This window comes from Lissotriton vulgaris, chromosome 12 (genome assembly GCF_964263255.1).
Source record: "Lissotriton vulgaris chromosome 12, aLisVul1.2, whole genome shotgun sequence".
Classification (NCBI taxonomy): domain Eukaryota; kingdom Metazoa; phylum Chordata; class Amphibia; order Caudata; family Salamandridae; genus Lissotriton; species Lissotriton vulgaris.
Window position 1 is genome coordinate 679,168,049 of NC_141700.1, and position 23,215 is coordinate 679,191,263.

Below are 23,215 nucleotides of genomic sequence, written 5' to 3' on the forward strand. Positions count from 1 at the left end.
AATGTTTTCTTTGGCGCAGTGTTTTTTCCCTCTCCAGTTGCCTGGTACAATGATCTAATGAATGGATAAAGGCTCATTGTGAGAAAAAGGTAGGCAAGCCTGAAGGGAGTTGAGGGTGATAAAAATTAACGAGCAGAAGGGAGGACTACTATCTGTGCGGAATGAAGAGATGGAACCCAAGGTCGCTTCCAATATGTGGATGAAAGAAGAGTTAGGAGTGTGTCTTCCAAGACAGCACTGTTTGAAGGTGGTCGCTAATTGGACCTTTGGCACCAATTTAGAAGGGTATCTTGTGGGTATAGCTAGGCAATGTTCTTTGGCTTTGTTCAGAGATTCCTTTCAGACTAAGAGTGGTACAGACCTCTATGAGCTACTCTTATGTGTGGTTTATGCTATGCAATACTTTTAATTACATTGTTGTATTTTATGGGTCTAATTGAGATTTCCTTCAGCATGCTTTAGTTTAGGTTAGCTGGAGGAATTAGACTTCTTCATGCATTCTAGGCAGGAGGAATGAAACATTCAATATCACCGCCATATTGTCTGTCTTATACTTTGCACTATTGCAACTGAAGTCCTCATTTGTTACATGTTATTGAAGATCAACGCTGTGCGCCATTTTGGTTTCCCTTTGATAATTTGTATTACTAGGCAAGGTTTTTTAGACTTATTTATATTACTCTGGCTTTGAATTTGTAATCAAATCATACTTAATCCTACTCCTCGAGTCTGAGCTTCACTGTGTGACCAAATGGGTTGCATTGTAATTGTGAATTTGAACAGAACCTAATTCAATAAGCACCCTAAAAATGTCAGTTGCAGGGTAGTAGGAAACGGGCCCATCCCCTTTGCGTCAGCAATAGCTCTCACCATGATACTCAGATCTCAGTCACATGCTTAAGATCAGCTGCATCAGCCACTAACCAACTGTCTGTTCTTCTGAAAATGATGGTTTCTCCAACAGGTCTTTAATGAGTTGCAACCTTTGTCAAGGATGAAAGGTAAGAAAGGCACAGGGAGGTACCATGTAATTGTATCTGGATTCATTCCAAGCATATTGTTTATTGTTACGCCTGCCACAGAATATACGTGCCCCTAGAATTGAGGGACGTCCCCTGGTCACAGCTTACTTCCCCTTAGGGCTATAAAGTTTATTTCAATCCTTATTCCAAAAAAAAGAGTAGACATCCTTTTAATTGATTTTTTTTTTTTTCATTCTTGTTTTCTCATATTCTAGAGTTATTTATCACCCTTCCTTACAAATCCTTGTGATGATTAAATTCATGTTAATTCTCCTTCCAAAGCATTTCGGCTGATTTCAGCCTTCATCAGGGAAACATTTATCTATAAATTAAATATTTATGTTCAATACATGAGGATGCATAATAAATTTAAACCACAACAATATTGTCATAAAAGTATTCCATATTCTAGTTAACATTTGTGCACAACGGAGTGCACACCCAGGAGCACACAACAAACACAAAAATAGCTAATAACACAGGAGTGCAAGGGTATATCCAATTAACAGCTGCCACATTCCCATCCTGATTGATGAAGTATACAACACCTTCCTTCCACTCCTGGAAACACAGCAAATTTAGACGTCACTGTTATCACAGCTGCACCCCTGTGGATCTACGACCCCTCTTGGATAGCACTGTAGGATACATGCCAACGGGTGATAGGTGTTTACAAAAACATGAATGAAATATATAATGGGGCTACACAGTGAGCTGATCTATGGGTCAACAGGTTTAGCAAAGTGCATTGTACGAAGAAAGTTTATCTTGCTCAAAGAACAGGATATTTCGAGGTTCCCTAGCAGTCAATCAATATCTTCCTAAAGTAAATGGGTGCATAAAATATTCCACAACACTGTAGGCAACTCAGTCATTTGTGTATCTTTAACTCAGTAAACAGCTGCAACGGAAAGACCACTGTGCTATCCTGAACGTACCTGAGCTGAGGTGTTGTTATTAACTTTTTCATAGTTCACAAGCAGCATGAAAGGAGGATCAGTTCTGGAAGTGGTTGGCATGGGCAAGTAGATGCTATATAAATGAAAAGCAATTAGAAAAAATGTAATAGACAGGATTACAATGGCACATCTGATGCAGTCACCAAAACATAAATCTGAAGTTTAGGATTACATGCATTTTAGAAAGATATCACTCTTGTCTTAGAATACAGAGCATGCTGAGAGTATCTCGTGGGCGTGGTCTGCTGACAGTAATGCTCTATAAGCACCCCACTCGTGATGTAGGCACATTTGTGTAAAAGGGCGGCAGTACCAGCGTAGGCAAATAGGAAGTGTCCTTAAGCCACAGTTCTGTAATGAAACATTGTGAATGTTGTACCTCCCACCTTTTTCATTCTAACTCACATGCTCAAGAGAAATGTAGACAATGTCTTCACAGTTTCACCTAAACATGGAATGAACATGGGCAACGTGGAGATGCCTACTTTAGGAAGAGAGAGTATGTGTGCACAGACACAGAGACAGAGCAGAGGGTTTTCTGTTCACTGTAGTGAATCAGGTGCAAGGGAGCATGGACATATATTTAGTGACCGCATTTTAGGAGCAGTGTGCACAAACAGACAAAGGGTCCACTAGTACCGGACAGTCCAGCACAGTACCAAGGATAATAAGAACTGTAGACGTGCAGGGGACAGTGGGAGACCAGAGACACAGCTACAGAATTTAGCACGTGAGAAAACAGGAAGTGTAGATGTGCCTGCTATTTAGCTTACAATTATCAGACAGTGAGCCATAAAAAATACTGAGTGAGATAAACATCAATGCCATCACCACTGTTATTGCAAAAGGTTTGTGGTCCTATTTCTTTCTGGAACTCTTACCTTAAGACTAGGTTTGTTGCGATGGTTACTGTTGGTGGCGGGTTGTTCAAATCTCCTGTCCTTCCTGAAATTCCATCAACTAAGAAGAACCTTGTCAAAGCTTGTCTTCCAGCTGAAAGTACATGTATTTATTTATCTAGATAATTGTTTATTGGCAGCTTGAGCATTTTGTAAATGCGGAACAAAACAACATTGGTGGTACGAAGGACAAAAGCAGAAGAAAGATCTAAACCCACAAAAAATCTAAGCTGTAGCTATGACCAAGACAGGTACTTCTATTTATAAGTCAACAGTGAAGAGGAACAATGGGCAGGTGAGCCTTAATAAAACCTACATTATACTCAACAGGAAGGAGTGGTCAGGACAAACCAGGGTAGAATCCTACCTAGTCGAAAAGACAAAATCTTAACAAGACTACCGAGTCCAACTAGGTCACACTGAAGGATATGTTCCTCAATAACTAGGTGTCAGTGTTAAATCGCAATGTTTGGAATCTTAAAAACAGATTTGACAAATGTTCACCTACCAATCTAGGTGGCGTGCATCATCCGGGTTGTCATGTTCGCCTGACACTTTTGTAAGGGAGTGAACAGTCTTCCTGTCTGAATAACAGCAAGCTCTTAGATTTAGGGCTCATAAGAGCTCACTGCCATTCAGACAGGTTGGCTGTTCGCCCCCCCTCAAAACTGTCAGGTGAACGTGACAAACCTGACGATGATAAATGACGGTGCATCCCTATGGATATAGGGAATGTCCCCTAGGCAACAGGTATATGGTCCTTTCTAAAAAATGTTTCTTCAGGTTTGTCAATAAAGCTTAGTGTGAACACACTCCTTGGTATTCAAAATGCGTTTTTATGTAAACTGTTGCGTCACAGTTATGTTGAATAACGCCCTTTCAATTCCTTAGTATATTTTCATCCTAGAGTGCACTGTATATAACTTAACAATTATTTATACATCCCAATGCATTTCGGCAAAAAATGCCTTCATCTGGGGGTTCTCTGAAAACAATGATATGGTGTTATCAAGAACTCTTTATGAACATAAAGAAGTCACAAAGGTTGTAGGTTCTTTAACATCCAAAGTGATTGTGCTCCAAAAGAAATATGATAATAACGATGGCGGTGAAACGTTAGTTGTGAAAAATTGGTCGTAATAAACGGTAGTGCTGTCTTCGTGAAGGTTAAGTGTTTATAAATATAAATATAAAGGTGAACGGACCTAAAGCCTAATGTTGTAGGATCAAATACTACTGGTCAACATTAGCATAGCTATTCTTATTACTGAATTGTTAATCTCAATAAGTGGTGCATAGTAGCTGCGCAATTTATACATCGGGGATTTAGCGTGAGATGGCAACTACTGCTGTTAATCTATTAGCTATAGTGGGTAGTGTTTTGTGGAATGCAAATGCGCACTCGAAACTTTAAAAATGCCGCATGTGGTAGGTTCCGACGTGCACTAACATAGGTTTGACGGTTAACGCACTGTGTGCTGATGGATCGAGGAAGTTACATATACAGGCTGGTTACCGTGCTGCAATAATGCTTACCAGTGAATTGCGGTGTTTAAAGTATAAACGCCTTTCGCAGCGTGGTGCTGTCCTCTCCGTAACCGGTCTCGTAGGGTGGCGAACAAGTTCGTTGGGGGTGTGTTTAAATGACGCAAGCGCGATGCCTATTCAGTACCATCAACAAGAGACTAGAATGTCAACAACAATTGTTGTTGCATGCATTGTTGTGTTAAATAAAGTTATAAACCAGCGGTTTGGTATGTGATGTGTATTTTGCGCATGATATGTATTTCGCGCATATTGAGGTGCACAAAGGTGTATCATACATTAATAACAAATATTAATGATAGATGAAAAAAGTATATGCAATATATAAAATAAACACTTATTAACAATTAATGAGTAAAGAACAGGGCTGATGATACCAGTCGGTGAACAAAGGTCTCTTATAAGTAGCAACTGAATTCCATACGGTCATTGAGACCATGTGGTTTCATGGAATCAAGGAGGGTAATCCAAAGGTTTTCCCGCTGTAGTATAAAGTTGTGGTTATCTCTACCTTCACGTTTTCTACACATTCTAATACACAGTATATCAGTTGGCTAATGTTATGTCCTGCTTCCACAAAATGTTGAGCCACTGTCGATTTCATTTGTTAAGTCCTGATGTTTGACTTGTGTTCATTCAAGCGTATTTTGATTTTTCTTTCCGTCTGATCTATGTAGATCTTGCCACATGGGCATTTGAATGCATAAATGACGTTAGATGAATCGCAAGTTGCTGTTGCTCTAAATTTGATTTTATGACCTTTCATTGGGTGGTAGATATAAGATCCTTTAATTATGTTGTTGCAGTTGTTGTAGTTCCAACATGGTTTGGTGCCAGAAAATGTTGGTCTTGTGGTTAGTGATCCCTGGTGTTTTAGAAGTTCACCTATGTGTCTACTCCTGGTGTAAGCATAGGTAGGTTCTTGATCAAAAATGTGATTAAAATCTTCTTCTAATTTTAGAATTTACCAATGCTTTTTGATAATTTGTTTGTAGGCTGTGCTCATAGTGGAATATTTCGACAACTGTAGTTAGATTCTTTGTTGGTTTGTATTGTGTAGATAATAGTTCAGATCTGGGTTTAAGTGCACAGCGGTTGGTGGCTTGTGTCAAGATCTGATCAGGATATCCGCAGGCTTTGATTCTAAGGGTCATTTCTTCAAGTTGTATGTGTGCTCTGTTGGAACCAGAGACAATTCTTTTGACCTTTAACATTTGGGTGTAAGGAAGATGCTGTTTAAGAGAGGGTGGGTGAAACCTGATGATGAAGCACGCCATCTAGGTTAGTGGGTAAGGGTTTGATAACACTTTTTAGGATTCCAGACTTTACGATTTATCACTGGCACCTAGTTATTGAAGAAGATATCCTTGGGTCCAAACCAGTTCATATCTCACCTTGGTAGCCTTGTTATGAGTGAGCCTAAATCTAAGCAATATACATTTTCACAGTAATTAATAGCGTGTAAGGAGTCCAGGCAAACCCCTGTGGGTTTACAGAGGCACAAACGATATCCCAGACACTCTCTTCTGTCGTGCTGTAGGCGAGCAGTTAGGCTTATCAGAGGGTATTGCTAAGCATTTGTTGACACACACACAGGTAATAAATGAGGCACATACTCAAAATAAATCCAAGATCAATTCTAAGCATGGGCGGAAAATCCGTACCGCTCGCGGATTTTGTGGATTTTAGGTAAATTCGCAATCCGCGAGATTCGCAAATTTCCCGCAAAATCCGCGAGTGGAACGGATTGGGTCAAAAGTACAAGCTGACTTTTGTAACTCTTTTAGAATGGCGCCGGCAAGCTGCCAGAGCCATTCTAAAATAGTTACAAAAGTCAGCTTCAACAGGAAGCTCTAATAGATAAAGTAAAGCAGGTGCTGCTCAAATTCAGTTACACAATCATTTGGCAACAGGTCAAGCGGGGAAAATTAGTTTGTCAGGAAGCGTGCCCCCTCTCAAGCTAGTACCACCCCTAAGGTGGGCTACCTGATGGGGGAACAACTTTACAAATTCCACCGTCTTAGGTTTCCCTGAATTAGGCCCTCTGGGTCAGGGTTATGTCCACTTCCCATAGGAAGTGGTCATACAGAGGATATAGACACCCAAAAGGTAAGTAGCCTATTGGCTACTACCTCTCACTCCCCGTAACACCCCTAAATTGAGTATTTGGGTGACACCCCTGACACCAGGAACTTAGATTCAGTGGATTAAGAAGAGAAGGACACTGAGAGCCACAAGATAAAGCAAGAACTGAAGACTGCTGTCCATTTTTGTCACCAGACCCTGCCTGCCGCACTAAGTCTTGGTAGTCATGACCCAGTGACTTGTCCTGCAGCCGACCAGCTTCCAAGAACCCCAGGAGACTGCCAGCCTTCGCAATTCACCATGCAATTTCTCTTGGAGAAGAGTAGCTACTCCACTGCAGTCCGAAGGCACTAAAACGCAAAGTCTGGGCTGCAGAGTTTCCACTTCTGAGCCAGGCCGACACAGAAGCATTCCAAGAAGAGGACCCTGTGCTCCTAAAGGTCAGATCTGTCTACTCAATAAGTGAGAGGACATCACCATCGACCATAGCTGCACAGGACGAATACTCAGGGTAACGGACCCCTTGCAGCAAGCAGAGACTGTGAGAGTCCAGTTGGGTCTCCAGTGACTCCAAGACATTGCAGCTATCTTCCAGAGTGGCCCAGTTGATTTCACATCCTCAACTGGAGAGACAGGCGACCGCAAGGTTCTAAGGTGCCCAGAGCTCAACCGGCCTTTCCACTCTGCACCCAGGCACCATTTTCCCCACGTTCCTTGTGACCCGATCCCCCCATTGGGAACACCGGGACTTGTACCCAAGTACCTCTCTGCAGCATGTTCTAAATGGTTCCCTTCTTTCAACCGACATAGCGCACAGTTCCTAACCAGACCATCAACTCTGCAAAAACACCGCCCAGTAAAGGTAACGAGTAACTGCTGGTGGTACTTTGGACCGTGGCTCCCTCCCAGCCTAAGTCTCAAAGGTCTCCAGAAACCAAATGCAAATAACTGCATGCTATACATGCCTTTTCACACTTCGAAAACCTCTGTGTGTAAAAGCGCATTAAAGTGAACATTGTATATACGTGCTTAGATCAATATTTTAAAAATAACTTATTTTATATCAAAATTTATAAAAATAAAAAAATACAACTTTCACTGAATTGATTAAGCATGGGCGAATTTTGCGAATTCGCAATCCGCGAATTTGCGGATTTGCGAATTCGCAATCCGCAAAATTCGCAAATTTGCAGATTTTTTAATTTTTGCGAGTTCCCGGGTGTTCGCGGGGCACTTTGCGTGTTCGCGGGTGTTCGCGAGGCGCTTTGCGAGTTCGCGTTTTTTTTACCTGGTTAATCACTGCCACCCTCTAGTTTTTTATGCCCATCTGCCCTCTGTACCACTTGTTTCTGTGCCCTTCTGCCCTCTGCCCCATTCATTTTTTGTCCCCTTCTGCCCTCTGTCCCATTTTTGTGCCCTTCTGCCCTCAGCCCCACTTAGAATGGCGCCGGCAAGCTGCCAGCGCCATTCTAAAATAGCTGCAAATAGCTTCAACAGGAAGCACTAATAGATAAAGTAAAGCAGGTGCTCGAGTTGAAGGTCAAATTAAGTTACACAATCATTAATCACCCCAAGTTTGGGGTGATTAATGATTGTGTAACTGAAAAAATAAGCCACTGTGCACCCCACCTGCAACCACCATGACAATTTAGCAGTGCACTGAGGCAGAAAGATGTACTTGTGTTTGGCCACACAAAGTATCGTCAAGGCATTCCATTGGCCGCAATGCCATCACAGCCTATATTCCAATTTTTTTGACAATTCAGTTACTACGCAAATCATAATTCCTATCTACATCATGAACTTCTCAAAGCAGAGGTATAAAAGTATTTGTTGATAAACACAGACTACCAACACATTTGTACCTGACTGGATTTCTTCAGATTTTCCAGAACCAGTATTATTTATTCAAACAACCTTTAAAATGTAAACCTCCATAATTAATAAATATCCAGCAAAGAATGTGCTTATTCTAGTTACAGGCATGTATATTTTACTATTGTGTTTGATGATCCATCAGGATTCCAATTATTTGTGTTTGAAAAGTACTTAGCCATACTCCTGAAATATTAAAGACACTGTTGTGACGTTCGCAAGTGAAGAGAATTTCAGGCACAAGTGTTCTGCTTGGAGTGGGAATCTGCTGTTCTACCTAACAGGCCTGTCAAATGTTTTTGAGGTGCATGGGTGATTATACTTGAAGCAGGGCACCACAGGTGGCTGCTTCTGGTTTTGCCATGCACCATGAGCATCGGACTTTAAGTATAACAAGCATTGACAAAGCAAATAGATTTCGGCAATCCTATAGCTATTGGCGTGGTAAATATAAATGTCTTTTAGCCATGCTGAATTGCAGCATGTCTGCTGTTCAGCATGGCTGAAAGAGAAGTTAACAAGCATGAAGCCTGAGCCTGTAGAATAGCTATAGATGTGAATGTGTGAATTAACTGGGTGAGTAATAATTTTCTTTTTTAAGTTCAAAATATTTTATTGAAATTTTTGAGTATAGACAACAAACAATATTACAATTTGGCGAAAAATACTTATGCAACAATTCATAAATTGATCTAACAAATTATAGTATGTAAAGAATTTTAACATACTCAAATTAACGTAAAGGGGGAAGGTAAAAGGGAACATGTAAAATAGTTATTGCAGATAATAACAATAGAGCTACTAGATCTTATAATAAAAAAATTAATCTATATGTGACAAAATCCAAAGGAAATTCGGAATCGCAACATTAAGAAGATAAATATATATCAACAGGTAACCAAAAAGATTGATAAGATATAGAATTATGATTAATCCCATTCATGGATAATTGAGCCCCTTTTCTAGTAAAGATAACCCAAGACCACCAAGCATTTACAGATAATTTAGAAACATCTTTCCAACAAAAAGTGATGGATTTTAATGCTGCAGAAATTAAGAAATTAAATAGTTTACTTTCTAACTCGTGTAATTGTGGTGAAAGAATAACAGATTTACAAATAATTAATAGGTATGAAACATTTATATGAATGTTCAAAATCTTTTTTATGATATCCCAAACTTCAGACCAAAATTTTAAAACTAACGGGCAATCTAAAAGCATATGTTGTAATGTACCTGGGCGTATTTTACAATGCCAACAATCTGCAGAGGGTATAAGTTTAGCTTGAAATAGGCGCAATGGAGCCCATAAACGATTAAATAGAATATAAGAGTTGGTTTGGTATACTGAAACAGGTAGCCAAATATCTTTCCATGTGTCAGCAGCTAAAGAAAGTGACAGTTCCACATTCCAAAAACTTAAAAGCATATCTATATTACTACCTAATGTATCTGATAGTTTTTTATATACAATGGAAACACCATGAGATGGAAGAGAAACCGTTTGAATATAAATAGATAAGTCAGCTGCAACATTAGAAGGAATAACATTGGGGAAGGAATCTAAGATTGAATTACACAAAAATTGATATTTAGAAAAATCTGATGTAGTTAAGCCAAATCTTAATTGTAACAATTAAAAAGAAATAAAAGCATATAAGTATAGATATCTTTGAGATAAAAAATACCAGCTTCAATCCATGAAAACCAGAAATTAACCTTCCTATTTAATTTAATAACATTACTATACCACATTGAGAACTCTTCAGTATCATTCATTGGAGAAAGAAAAAGTAAGTCAAGATCATTAAATAACATTTTAGTAGATTTAATAACAACTGATTTGTGGAGAAAAGTAGTATTATTAGACATAGATAATAAAGTAGATAGTGGAAATGGATGTACTATAGCTCTCTCAATACAGAGCCACAAAGGGGGATTATTTAACAAGGGTCGATTAAACCATAATGAACTTTGTTTTAACATAAAGGCTTTATGATGAAGGAAGAAATCAGGGATACCGAATCCCGCAGTGCATTTAGGAACTTTTAACATTTTATAACTAATTCAAGGAGATTTGTTGCTCCCTAAAACCTTTGCAACAATTTATCAACATCCTTATAAAACTTTAATGGAAATTGAGTAGGGATCATGGCAAGAGTGTAAAAGATTTTAGGAGCTATAGTCATTTTGATAGAATCCAATCTACCCCACCACAAAAGATGTAATGATGACATTTAGATGTTTTGTTTTTAATATAATTGATGATGAGATCACTATTTAACGTTAATTGTAGATTTTATGGAAGAAGAAAATAAAATACCAAGATATTTTAACTTATTCTTTTGCCAAACAATTCCCGGCATGGGAAGCATATCCGGAGTACAATAAACATTTAACAGAAAAAATTCTGTTTTATTGGTAATTAAAGTGTAACCAGAGACTGCAGAGTATTTTGTGATAATATCCAATATTGAGTGAAAGGAAGAAATAGGGTCACTAATAAATAACAGCACATCATCCGCATAAGCAAGAGTTTTAACAATAACATCTTTAATAATTATTCCCTTAAAAGTATCACATTTTCTTATAGAGGAAAGAAAAGGTTCAATGCCAATTAAAAATAAAAGAGGAGAATGAGGACAACCTTGTCTTGTACCTCTAAAAAGCGAAAATTGAGTGGATACTAGGTCATTATTAAATAAACTAGCAGTAGGAGCAAAATATAAAGCAGCAATCATGTGTATAAAAGTATCCCCAAAATGAAATGATGATAACGTATGAAATAAAAATTGCCAATGGATCTTATCAAATGCTTTTTCAACATCTAAGGCTAGAATACCCGAAGGTAAGGTTAGAGTAGGACTTTGTTCAATAATATGCATTAATGTTCATGTATTATTTGCAGAGTATCTATTTTTCATAGATCCAGATTGTGCAGGGTGTATAATAGAATCTAATATTGGGCCTAATCTAGTAGCAAGTATTTTAGCATATAATTTACCATCTTGATTAATTGAGGATATAGGACGATAATTGGATACAAGAGTAGGATCTTTATCTGGTTTCGGAAGAACAATATTTAAGGCTTCTGTAAAAGAACCGGAAGTTGTTCCTGTGGTACTAAAGAATGTAAAAAGTTGGAATAAGAATGGTAAAAGGTGAGATTGGAATTCTTTATAAAATTCCACTGGAATCCCATCAGGGACAGGAGATTTATTCTTTTTAAGAGATTTAATGGCAGTTGAAATTTCATCTTTGGTAATAGGTGCATCAAGACCAATTTTATCTGTTTGTGAAATCTTGGGTAACTGACATAAATGTAAAAATGAATCAATTAAAGAAACATCATTGAAATCAAGTTTATTATATAATGTAGAATAGAAATTCAAAAATCCATTAACAATTTCATTATGAGAAATAGCTATATACATGTGAACCATGCTAATCTGCTCAGTGTTCCAGCATTCAGGTTAGCCACTAGAGGCAGAATATCAGCGACTGTCTTGGGAGCAAAAGCCTGGAACCGTATGCCTAAGGAGCTTAGAGCCGTGAAACATGAGGGCAGTTCAGAAAACTGTTAAAGACGTGGATGTTTGGTCTATCAGGTGCTTGCTGCCAAAAGCTAATTTAGGCTTATGTCATCCACTTGATCTGTTGTTGCCTATAGCGCCAGGAGACTCAGTCAGGAGTGGCAGTTTGTGCTCTACAAAATCTCTTTTCATTTCATTTCATGGGGCATAATAGATATTGTTACACCCCTAATATAAGCTTTAAAAGCATCCCATCTGTTAATCATAGAAGTAGAACCTTCAGGATTGAGTAAAAAATATTCCTGTATAGCAGCTAAAAATGTTGGTTTGTTATACTCATTTAAAATTATACCAGTATTCATTCGCCATCTGGATTGTTTAGTGAAAGTGGATTCCAAATTTAAAACTAAAGAAACCTAGCATGATCTGAGATGTCAATGTTACCAATAATAGGAGTAGTAATTGAAGTAATTAGTTGCCTGGAAACTAATAAACAGTCAATTCTAGAACGAAAATTATGTGGATTGGAAAAGAATGTGAAGCTTTTTTCTGTAGGAAAATGCAATCTCCAAATAACAACTAACTTAGTGGCTTGAATAAATGATTTGAAAGCAAAATAAACTTTAGAAGGGTGAAATTTAATATGGGATAATCTATCTAATAAGGGGTCAAAAATAACATTAAAATCACCTCCGACAATTAAAGGCACATTACCAACCATAAGAACCTCTGTGGTAAGATTAGACCAAAAAATATGGTCATCTGCTGTAGGACCATAAACATTTAATAAAAATAGAATTGAGTCATGAACTTTAATTTTAACGAGAATATATCTACCATCCTTATCAGACGTTTTACTCAAAATTTGACAGTGTAGTTTTCTTGCAAAAAATATAGCTACACCATTTTTTTAACCAATAGCAGGAGAAGAGACAATAGCGTCTACCCATTTCTTCTTCATATAATCCAAAATGTAATCATCAATGTGAGTAATAATTTTCTAAGTGCAAAATCGTTACAAAAAATAAAATGTCTATTTTAAAAAGCATTCCAGAGTATTCAGCAAGAAACTACCTTTTGTTTTTTGCAGTTTTATATAGCGCAAACTTGACCGAAAGGTATCGGAACACTGTACATGATTACCAATCGCATTCATTCATTTTTTGGGATCATAGAAAGTGATAAGCCTAGAATCACAGGATGTTGAGCCGGCGCAGAGACCCAAACCTGGTTTCCGAGCTTCAAAGTCAGCCGCTCAAGTAGAGACTCCGCGTCTTCTCCCGATGTTTATAAAAGGGAGCACAGGGAAACAGCACAGAGGAAAGCTTTAACAAAGTATAATGCAAAATTTTCCAATTCACTTGTCGTGTGAAAAAAAATACGGGTGGTGGCAATCAGCAAGCATTGCAAGCATAAAATAAGCCAGAATTTGCACAGAATCACAGGATGTCAAGCTTGTCGTGAAGGCTGGTAACCATCTCACCAGCTTCAAAGTAGGCTAATCAAGCAGTTATGCCACATCCTCCCCCAGTGCTAATAAAAAGAAGCATATGGGAAAAGTAAAGAGGAAAGCGTTTAACAAGATAGGAGGCAAGCTTTTCCACTGCACACACTTATAAACATGAGTTACAGCCTGTTTACAGAAATGGTGCTCTCAGAAGAATATTGAAAAAGACAACAGCAAACGGAGAATGGATAAGTGAAAACACAAGCGCTCATGTGTAGTGCTCATAAACAAAGACCAATGTAAGTACTAAAATGGTCATAAAACAGGAGCAGTGAATGTGTTGCAGGGATTCTGCACATACACAGAACTATGTGCAGGATTATGGGACTGTGCCTTCCTACCGCCTTAGTAACCATGAGCCCAGGCCAGACTAGCTATAGTGTCTCACTCACCCTCCTACACATTCAGAGAGGCAAATGATTAGACACCCCAGAGCACAACATTCCTGTATCTATCAGGAATCGCAGTAACAAGACACAACTTTGCAATCGCACTCTCATACCTGTCCACAATAAGATCTGACTGAGACATGAATATAGTTCAAAATGTTTATTTTAACTAACGTGTTCTAACATGCAGTATGCGTGCCACAACAAGCAGAAAAATGCATAGCATGAATATCTTTAGCATTGTAGCTAGGCCATAGATCATGAAGGGAGATGTATTCTTATATAGACTATGGAGAAAGTACTATAGTGTCTAACCTCCCTCTCCTTGGCCAGAGGAATAATATTATATAATAGAAGATCTCTGGGCTTTGTCAGCAGTCCCCATAACTTAGACCATAGATCGTATTTCTACATTGTAGGTGCGTGCTTCTCTTCTCCTTAGAAAGACCTCTCTCCAAGTGTGTCTTACCTAAACATGTATACCTGTAATATCAAAGTACGTGCTTCCAGCAGCAGCTGCACTAGTGTGTTTTGTCTAAGTAATGGGGCTTGACCACAACAGAATAACAAGGGGCATTGTTTATCAACCTTGCTCACATATTCAGACTAAACTCCAGGAACAAGCAGAGAACAAATACAGCAAACAGTTCTCATGTGAAAGGCATAAACAGAGTCTTGCAAAAAAAAAGCGGCAACATGGCTGCAGGATTTATGCTATCTTAGTACGGTTGACAATATACCCATCGGCCACATGACAAATGGATAGTAGTGCTTTGTCCATGCTCTCGGGAAGGGCTAAAAACAAGAAGAAGCATGATGCATGCAAGTGGGGAGAAAGAATATGAGGGTGATGATGGAGCCAGCAAATGGGAAGCTTATGGATGAGCTGAAGCCTACATAATGAATACAACTGTCTCTTCGAGAAGCACATGCGCTGTCTAGCTGAGTCCTAATAAAAATTAGGTCCTCCAGGGAAAAACAAATATGATAGCTATGTCATTTGGCACCATCTATGGGTATGTCCATTTATGAAATAAAATATGTTGTAGGAGAGTAGAGCTCTGAAAAGCATGAGGCCTCAGTGACCAACCCCATAGTCCTCATTGTTAAGACAGCCATGTTGTCTGCCAGAATGAAAAAGATATATATTTTGGGTATTCTCCACAGTTCATAAGCTCCTTTTCTCCTAGACACCTAGAGACACCAAATCCTTGGCTGGAGTTTAATGTTGTGACCATTAAGATATTTTCCTTATAATTCACTACTTGTTAAAATGAAAGAATAAATGAATGATTGATTTATAGGGCGCACAGCTACTCAATGAGTGTCTCGACTCTACGTCAGAAACGAGACTGTGAGCAGACCTATAGCCTAAAAAAATGGGTCTTCAAGCCTTTTTGGAAGTTTGCTTCATGGGGAGGGGTTCTTAGATGCAGTCAAAGTTGGTTCCACAGCTTCACCACCAGTACCACCAAGGAGGCATCCACCGCAACTTCCTTCTAAAACGAGGGAAAGCAATAATCCATGCAATCCTGGACTCCAGGGCCCTAATCGGGCAATATTCACAGATCCTCTCATTCAAATATCTGGGTCCAGTATTGTAAAAGGCACAATCTGCAATTTTTAAGGCTTTAAATCTCACTCTCTTTTGGACTAGCAGCCCGTGCAGTTGTTCCCTAAAGTGGGTCATGGAAGAACGTTTAGGCAATTTAAACAGCAGTTGGATTACCATGTTCCACACCATCTGCAAGAGGTCCAAGAGATTTTCTGGAATCCCTAGGTAAAGCACATTGATGCAGTCCAAGCTTTCCAAAATCAATGTTCTAACCAATGTTATCCATGCCTCCCATAGCAGGAGATCAAGGAATATCTTCAGCATTCGTAGGATCCAGAGACACGATTTCACCACAGTTGTATCTGGGCCTTAAAAGAGAGCAGATTATCAAACATAACACCCAGGTTCCTATCAATTCGGGTGAGAGGGAGAGAAAAGGGTTGGGGTGGAGGCGGTTGAAAGGGTAGAGGATCGGAACTCCAATGATTGGCCAGTCACCTGTCGATTCCGGAAAAAGATCAGGGCCAAACAGCAGCATTTCTGTTTTGTCCGGGTTGCACTGAAGGAGAGTGGATCTAACCCAATCCATCACTGCTACCAGATACAGTTAAAATGTTTGTTTAGCAGAGGCCAAGTCCCCCGTGTAAGACAACAACGGTTGTGTATTATCTGCATACAAGACGATTTTGATGGCAAACAACTCTACTAGAAATGCCAGTGGTGCCATATAGATATTGAAAAGGGTAGGGCTCAATGGCGAGCCCTGTGGTACCCCCCATTTCAGGGCTTTCTCCTCTGTGACGTTGTAATCGCTGAACGTGCATGCAATGAATGACAATCTAAAGCCTGAAACTTTTATATACACATCACTTATTGTCACGTGGCAAAGGGCTAGTTCAATTGGGATTTAAAGACCTTCCTCGTTGTGTCCAAACACTTGCTGATGCTTTGAACTGGCCATTTGCCTTTGTCAGCTCGTAACACATAAGCGAATGGCGGAGACGTTCAATGTTGTAATAACTGACGATGCATGCCACCATACTTTTGAACTGTGACACTTTTTCGATTAGCCCACTTCCAAGAGTGTGGCTTCCAATAGTGGGTGTATATGTCTATGTTTCCTTGGCAATGGAAACATAGACATATACATACACAAGACAATGAGACATGGCATGTTAGGCCAGAATAATCTTACATTGTGTGTTCATGTTCTGTACCGGAATGGGCCACAACATGGTCGTCCCACCGCTGCCTCCATACTGCAGGTATGGTTGATAAAACACAGGCTCTGGGAATCGCTGCAGCAAGCTGGACACCGCTATTGTACACTGTGGAAAAAAGCAGACAACTGTGAGCATCATTTAAATCACCTCAAAACCCCCAAGAACAAAATCAAAAAGATATGCTTCCTATACACAGTTTCAAGCCTTTAAAAACATAGGTAATGTAGTGTGCATTTTACACTTGTTCCCAATGCAATTATGTATTGAGACCAGGATGGATTTGTAACTAGTGTAGTTTAAACACTGCTTAATTTGTAAACAAGTAGATGCCATGGCCCAAAGTTTTTCCCTGAAGCGTGCCACGAGTGCTGCCGAATGAAGCAAGTCACTGGTGCTGCCAAACAAAGCACACCATTGGCACTGCCAAACGAAGCACACCATTGGCGCTGCCAAATGAAGCACACCATTGGCACTGCCAAATGAAGCAAGTCACTGGTGCTGCCGAACGTAGCACACCATCGGTGCTGCCAAACGTAGCACACCATTGACGCTGCCAAACGAAGCACACCATTGGCGCTCCCAAACAAAGCACACCATTGGCGCTCCCAAACAAAGCACACCATTGGCGCTCCCAAACAAAGCACACCATTGGCGCTGCCAAATGAAGCAAGTCACTAGTGCTGCCAAACGAAGCACACCATTGGCGTTGCCAAATGAAGCACACCATTGGCGTTGCCAAATGAAGCACACCATTGGCGCTGCCAAATGAAGCACACCATTGGCGCTGCCAAATGAAGCACACCATTGGCACTGCCAAAGGAAGCAAGTCACAGGTATTGCCGAACGTAGCACACCATTGGCGCTGCCGAACGTAGCACACCATTGGCGCTGCCAAACGGAGCACACCATTGGCGCTGCCAAACGAAGCACACCATTGACGCTGCCAAATGAAGCACGCCATTGACGCTGCCAAACGAAGCACACCATTGACGCTGCCAAACGAAGCACGCCATTGGCGTTGCCAAATGAAGCACACCAGCCGAAATAACCACGCTGCTGGCGCTGCCGAATTAAGCACACCACTGGCACTGCTGAATGAAGTACACCGCTGGCAGTGGCACTGCCAAATGAAGCACACCACTGGCACTGCCCAATGAAGCACACCACTGGCATCGCCCAATGAAGCAAACCACGGGCGCTGCCAAATGAAGCACACCACGGGCGCTGCCAAAAATCGGGGTTGCAGACTACCAAGTCTGTCTCATCTTGATTCCACTCATGCCATGTTCATGCACTCCCTGACCTTTCAAAACATTCTTGCGGGTTCTTTCTCATCCCTGCTTTCAACCATTGTTACTATTCTTCTGTCCTATTCTACCTCTGTCCACACCCACTTCTCTGCCTTTATCACTCTTGTTATTGGTTTTAAGTCTGATGATGCAAAATGAAACCCAGTCCTCACCTGCAACCACCAGTTACACTAAAGCACGGAGTTTAAATCCGCTCAATATTTATTGACAAACTAAAAGCATTTTCAGTTTGTGTTTCAGTCTTTTTATCAAAGCTTACAGCATTACAATTTCAACAATAAAAAACTCTAACTTTATCCTTGTGTCATATTCAACGCAGTTTTAGTAATTATGAACTTTTATCGTGGAAATTTGCAGTAAGACTTCAATCCAAAAAGGAACAGCTCCCACAATCCTAGCACCGTACGCCTCTTGAAGAGCGACCCTTTTTCTGCAAAGAAAACAAATCTGTACCCTCCACAGCCATTCACGGGGGACCATCGCGTTATGATTAGATTTGCACAACACAAGCACCCTGCAAATATACATACATATAAAACTGTCCTAGATTTCTTCCCAGGAGAACACATCAAAAGGTACAATGGAATGTGTAAAGCTGGCAGTGTGGAATGGCAGCTATCATGGCAGACAATATCATAATAGTATGGAAACGTGGGTGGTAGGTAAACATGCCAACAACCCATGGCCTCATATCAATCTCCCCATACATTCTTTTTCAACACCATTCTGAAATCACAGATGTTTCTCTCATCTAAGTCTAGTGAGGTATTGCCTGCCAGTCTTCACTGCTCTTTGCATGCATCCAGTAGCTCCTTAGGCCTCGTCATTGGGCCACAGCTTAGATCAGACAAGAGAAAAATTTTCTCATCAACTGTAGCAACTGCATTCCTTCCTCCATGTGGCTCTCATCTTAAAGAGTAAGTAATTCTTTACGAAGGTGATTCCCCACTTTTCATAAATGTCCATGTGTTTTCTCCCATGTTCTGGGATTTAACAGGGACAGACAATGTTCAAGCTGCTGTCATCTTCTGGAAACTAAATTGAGTTATCTAGATGATGGGCCCTACTTTAAATTTGGTTATAACCATAGGTTAATGATCACATTTACCCTTTTATGACTGCCAGGAATTCACATAAGGATTTCACCCTGGAAAGGGTCAGAAATGTACCCCAGCACAGGGCTGGTATGAATCGCTCTCCAGGATGAGCAGAGGGATGCAGCCACTCCAGATGTGCTGGAGGGGCAGGGAAAGGGCTTTTGTCTATAGGGACAATTATTTCCCCCGCAGAGATTGTTTTTTTCTTCAATGCATTTCCACAGGAGATCCTGCTAAGGAGAACTCTGCACGACAATGGGGATGCTTCTGTGAATGTTGAATGACCCTCCCAGAAGTACCCCTGGAAACCTGCACATGGCAAAGCTTTCCAGTCATAGTCTGAGGAATGTCTGTAACATTAACATAACATAACAGGGGTATTTGTAAAGTGCACGTTCACCCACGGATATTTTGGCGCTGACTAACAGATGTGTATTGTTACCCAACTCAAAACGGTACTCATTATATCGACCTCAGAAGGATGAGAGGCTGAGTAGACCCCCCCCATGATTTGAATTTTTGACCATGAGGGTGACCTAAAGCCCCTACTGAGGAGTCCACTAAGCCACCAGACCCAGCTGGAATTGGAGATCCCTGCTCCTATTTTATCTGACTTTCTCTGAGAATTTGATCCGCCAGGCCTACCATCCTGGTTCATTGAAGTGGCAGCAGAATCAAGAGCAGGATATGCATTTGAAATACTCACCGACTGATTGTATGATGTCCCAAATATATATGCTGCATTCAATGAGCTCTGAGTGTCGGGGCACAGCTGGAAAAGGATGACAACATGAGGACACTTGTCCATTATTATGATAAAAATACCACATTCTGCTATTTAACCAGCCTCCTGTTGCCCTCTTCTTGGCTATCATCGGTGATGTGTTCAGGAGTCCTGAGGTTCAAATAAAGGAGTAAACTTTTCCCTTGTGATGGCAGAGACGAAAGTGCATTTGTTCCATCTATTGCTTTTGTGCTAGAGTGCAGTGACAAAGAGTGCAGCAGTGCAGAGAGAGTGCAGTGGCATAGTGTGCAGAGTACTGTGCATTAGCATACAGTAGATTGGTGCAGAGTGGATTGTTTCAGAGTCGAATAAAGCAGAGTGAGGTGGTGCAGGGTAGAGTGCAGTGGTGTCAAGTCGAGTGATGCAGAGTAGAGAGTGTAGTGGGGTAGAATGCATTGGCGTAGAGTACAGTGGAGTGCTGCAGAGTGCAGTATAGTGCAATGACAGGGTGCAGTGTTGCACAGTCGAGTGCCGTAGAGTTCAGCGGTGGAGAGTGCAGTGTTGCAGACTACAGCGATGTAGAGCGCAGTGGTATAGAGAAGGGTGCCGTGGTGTAGAGAAGAGTGGTGCAGAGTAAAGCACAATGGTGTCGCGAACAGTAGTGTAGAGCACAGTGGTGCAGAGTAGAATAGAGTGGAGTAGAATTCAGTGATGTAGAACAGAGTGACGTAGAGTGCAGTGGCTTACTGTAGAGTTTTGCAGAGTATAGTATAGTGGCATAAAGTACAGTGATTCATAGTAGATTGGCATAGGGTGAGATGGAGTAGAATTAATTGGTATAGAGAGCATTGGGGTAGAGTGCATTGGGGTAGAGGGCAGTGGTGTAGAGTTGAGTGGTGTAGAGTAGAGCACAGTGGCATAGCGAGCAGTGATGTACAAGGCAGGGGTGTAGAGTAGATTGTTTCGGAGTAGATTGAAATGGCATGAAGTGCTGCCGGGTGGTAGAGTGGAGTGGTGCAGGGTAGAGTTCAGTGGCTTAGATTGGTATTGAGTGCAGTGGGGTAAAGTGCAGTGGTGCACAGTAGATTGGCTTGGCATAGAGTGGAGTGGTACAGAGCAGAGTGCATTGGTGAGAGTGCAGTGACACAGGGTGCAGTGCTGCAGAGTGAAGTGGTGTAGAGTGGAGTGGTGCTGAGTGAAATCGTGCAGAGTGGAATGCTGTAGAGTGCAGTGGCAAAGAGCAGAGTGGCATAGAGTGCATTGGTATAGAGTGGCAAAGTGCAGAGAAGAGAGCCGTAGATTGAAGTGGCATAGAGTGGAGGGATACAGAGTAGACTGCAGTGCAGGCAAGTGGAGTGGCGTCAATTGGAGATGTGCAGAGTACAGTGCTTGGGGTGGTAGCACACAGCCATTATAGACAACACATTTTCAATTGAAATGATCATTACATTTGTACAGCTGTACAGTTTTCCTGATAAAAGTATACAGAGCACAAACGATAATGTGTGGAAATGTTATCACCCAGTGTATTGATTTGTTTCAATCGCCTTCAAATATTTGTTTCCACCACACTTCAGATTTACCAAAACAATGTCTCATTTGTGCTTCACTAATTCTGAAATATTCTGAAATATCTGCACAATTAATATACTGACATACATGTTGTTGTGTACTAGAAAAAAATAACATTGTACAGCTTTCCTCCAGCATACTCCCACTAGCCATCATGACTGTCTCAAATCCTCTCATTTTGAAGTCAGAGATAGAAAAGTAAATACCAAGTTCCTTCAGAAGATAAAGCCTGACATTTGATCTCGGTCTTTGAATGTACAGCAAACGTGAAAAGGGAAGAACAAGATTTGAAAGGCCTGTTTACAGAAAGGAGGACTGGTGAAAGAATACAGTATGTAGGGTATTGCTGCACGGGAGAGATGAGCTCAAGCTGGTCAGCCTAAAATAAATAGAGACAGCAAATAAAAAGCAAGCAAATGTGAGTTACAAACCACAAAGCCAAAGGTAAGCAATGGGCGGAATGCATTCCCAGGGAAGCTTTCCGAATGTCCCAGAGATATGTTTAGCAAATGAGACAGCTGGGCTGTCTGGTAGGCTTCAACCTAAAGACTAGAACCATCACAAAATATATTAGTTTTTAGGGCTGATCACAATTTATCCATCTTTTTACTCATGTGATCACAGAAATTGTATTTTCATTAAATATGCTTATTTGTTACGACCTCATGTCTTCCTCAACATTAGAGAGGTCAAAACTATTCAGCAACTTTGTCATGAACTGTTTTTCATATGCTATTTCTACCTGCAAGGTTCCACCAGTAACTTCTTCCCATCCCAAGAAGTTACCTCGAACATCATACTTGGCCACTTGAATCTTTATCTGTTAGAGAACAAAAAGTAAGTACATGAATAAATAACAAACGAAACAGAACTATATAAAAAAGGACAGATAAATATAAATCATGGTCTGCCTGGCAGTGAAAGGGGTATGGTATCCAACATTCCAGCACATTTTTTTTGTTTCGAGTATTATCATCCACCATATATTATTGCTAAAGTATTACCAATTGAATACGCCTATATCTGAACAGATCACCACTTCATTAACCCGGCTCCCCAACCTCATGGTCTTTTCTTGAGCTTCCACAATCTGGATTAATTCCATATACAGTGCTCTGCCTCTTCTGAGCTAGGTTAGTGCTTATAATTACCTATAAACCACGCACCTAAAATATATTGTATGATCAAGGTCACAGTGGATGAAGGCCAGTTGAGAAAGTTTAGCCCTGAACACTTCGTAGGTAAAACAAGTTATTCCTAGGCACCACAGGAATGCTCAACAGACTGGTTATTGATCTGGGGATGGTAAAAGGTGGTGAATTCTTCCAATGATTGACCAAAGAAGATCATTAGTTCCTGGCACATTCAAGTGGTTCGTAAACCATTACTAGCCTACTTACTGGTTACTTCCGAAGACTAGCACAGGACAGTTCTAGCTTGTGCAATAGGAACTGAAGTGTAATTGTCAGCATGATTTTATGGAAGAGCTCATTTGACTCCAGGGATTTTCAAGCCATGCAGTGGTTCTTCTGTTGTCTTTGTCCTTGTGGTATGAAATTCCACAGATTTACGATGTTATGTAGTAGCAGCACCATCAAAATGCGTTGGCTTTATACATTATAATTTTGTAATGGGTACTTGAATGTAAGGCTTTTGCTGGTTGTCAGTGGGATACTGACTAAGTTGCTTTGAACTTTGCCCCAATACTCTTGAGGGTAAGACATGGGGCTAGATGTAGGTAAACTACATTTACCGATTCTAAAATACCGAATTTTACAGATTCGGTATTTTAGAATCTGTAAATCCTATGTAGGTAATTACTCGGTAAGTATTACCGAACCAGTACGATTCGGTATTTACCGAATCGGTAAATACCGATTCGATAATTCCCATAATGGGAATTACCGAATCGGTATTTAC

The 23,215-nt window shown here is 40.5% G+C and overlaps 1 protein-coding gene across 4 annotated transcripts in view; it reads right to left on the reverse strand.

Moving 5' to 3' along the window:
• LOC147677997 (meckelin-like) overlaps positions 1 to 23,215 on the reverse strand; it is a 275,453-nt gene that overhangs the window by 136,183 nt on the left and 116,055 nt on the right. For all 4 annotated transcript variants that reach the window (XR_015302475.1, XR_015302474.1, XM_086945878.1 and 1 more), the window contains exons 10-14: positions 22,038 to 22,115; positions 19,706 to 19,771; positions 16,565 to 16,697; positions 2,863 to 2,974; positions 1,961 to 2,054 (exon numbers count right to left, since the gene is read on the reverse strand). Coding sequence is in view for 2 of the 4 variants with exons in the window: in XM_086945878.1 (XP_086802004.1) it covers positions 1,961 to 2,054; positions 2,863 to 2,974; positions 16,565 to 16,697; positions 19,706 to 19,771; positions 22,038 to 22,115 (483 nt within the window). In the remaining 2 variants the exon portion in view is untranslated. The remainder of the gene's footprint in view (positions 1 to 1,960; positions 2,055 to 2,862; positions 2,975 to 16,564; positions 16,698 to 19,705; positions 19,772 to 22,037; positions 22,116 to 23,215) is intronic.